Source organism: Lathyrus oleraceus, chromosome 3 (assembly GCF_024323335.1).
Source record: "Lathyrus oleraceus cultivar Zhongwan6 chromosome 3, CAAS_Psat_ZW6_1.0, whole genome shotgun sequence".
In the NCBI taxonomy this organism is placed as follows: Eukaryota; Viridiplantae; Streptophyta; class Magnoliopsida; order Fabales; family Fabaceae; genus Lathyrus; species Lathyrus oleraceus.
In genome coordinates, this window is record NC_066581.1 from 58711984 (window position 1) to 58713990 (window position 2007).

Consider the following 2007-nt stretch of genomic DNA (forward strand, 5'->3'; position numbering starts at 1 on the left):
TTACCCTGACGTGGATTGCGAGCAACCGTTGAATATGCAAACTGATGTTGGAGATGAAGACGATAGTCGTGCTCTTAGGTGACGTCATAGTGAAGATACACCTGTACATCATCTAATGGATATTTTAGTTAAATTGAGTCTCAAGATTGAACTGATTTTATTGGGTCTTTGATCAACTTGACATATTCCTATTATATAATAATAATAATAATAATAATAATAATAATAATAATAATAATAATAATAATAATAATAATATTGAAGAAAAATAAAACCAACATTGATACATGTATAGACTAAGATAAACTGTAGAATATAATTTGAATATGTTTTTTTATCACATACACATTATTATACCAAAGTTGGCAGGCTTCATTGCAAATACTAAAATATATTGCTGAGCCACAACCACTTGGAATAATTTCTTCAACATACTATATAACAACTGTTAGTAAATAAATGACCAACATAGAAGAATGTACTACTATTGGCTCATATTTCATATCATATATCTGAATGGTATTTTGTTGAGAATCAAAACTGAACATTACTTTTGAAAGACTGTCCAAATCTCCAATTGGAAGGTGCAACGTTTATAGCTGTACGAGTCTTTCCATTCTTGAGTTGAACTCTAAATGATAAACTCTGACCATTTAGATAACTTAGACTCTGCCAATTAGCACCCCAATTCATTGACATTGATTCCCATGTATTCTTTTTTGACCCTTTTATCCAAACTTTTGATATCTCTCCACCTCCACCTATGTTGCTTATAAGCACCAGCTCAAAATAGTCTCTTCCATTTATAGTAAATCTTATGTTTCCACTTCTTCTGCACCCAACTCTACACAAACACAATAAAAAACTTCCATAATGTACATGTTTATAGATTTAATTGATATATCACCATAAAAAACATGGACATGACATTCACAGTGACACGTTATGATGATGTTAGACACTGACATACGTCTGACACCAGACACGTCTTTGATAAGAAGTTGTGCTACAAATTAATGAAAAGTTTGAACAAATTAAACATACCTTCTATGCAAAACGGGAACAATTCCAGCTCTATACTTGGCTATAGTCTGAAAGGCAGGTTGAGACATGTCAAAGTGTGGTCTTGGGGGATTACACCAACCACCATTGTCATTAGGGAGTGCCAAGTTTGGTGGACAAAAGTTTGTGGCAGTAATAGTAATGGAAGTGCCTCTGAGACACCATTGAGGAACTTTTCTTGCGTCACAAACTATCTGATAGCAACCACCGCATGATTTGCCATCATTAAACAAAGCAGTACTCAATGCAGCTGTTTTTATTCCATATCCATCTATGTTCAGATTTCCATAGCCACATGCACCACCTACAAAAGTCAATCAAAACAAAGTTATTATTATATATTCATTATGATAAAGATGAGGAACAAGAAGTTGAAATATACCCATTGTTCCTGAGGCATCACTTCCACCATAGAAAGTTGCATGAGCTTGTTGCCAAACAGCAGATTCTACTCTGAGTTCTGAAGTGACTAAATTCATCAGCAATATAACAACACAGATAATGAATTTTTCCATCCTCTTAATTTCTCTGACAAGTTGAAGAAGGAATTGTTTGATTTTTGTTACTAAAGATGGAAGACTCTCTTGAGAATTTATAGGTGCAGTTAGGGGGTTTAGCCCATAGAAACAACTAGCTGAAATTCAATAAACTATTGGGAAATAATGAGATTTAGTGGTACTATCATGTACAACATGTCAACATGTATTAGTATATATGATCATGATTGATAAATAGCTTAAACTATATGATGTTTGAATGATAGGTTATCATATGAACTAATACAAGGTTTACTGTTCCGTACTATCTATTACTTGTATGAATATTTGATTAATTAACGTTAGTAGTAACATGCAACTACCTAACTTGTCTGCATTGACTTTGATTGTTCATCATGAAATAGAGGAAAAGAATTAAGTTCTCACAAGCAGCTATGTATTTATTTGT

At 32.9% G+C, this 2007-nt stretch overlaps 1 protein-coding gene across 1 annotated transcript; it reads right to left on the minus strand.

Annotated features, from left to right (window-relative positions):
* Positions 1-292: 292 nt before the first annotated feature.
* Positions 293-1624, minus strand: LOC127132524 (putative expansin-A17). The gene is made up of 3 exons (XM_051061486.1): positions 1445-1624; positions 1045-1366; positions 293-844 (listed from the first exon to the last, which is right to left on the minus strand). The coding sequence occupies exons 1-3, from the start codon at positions 1575-1577 to the stop codon at positions 535-537; spliced, it is 765 nt and encodes a 254-aa protein (XP_050917443.1). The 5' UTR covers positions 1578-1624; the 3' UTR covers positions 293-534.
* Between the last annotated feature and the right edge of the window lie 383 nt (positions 1625-2007).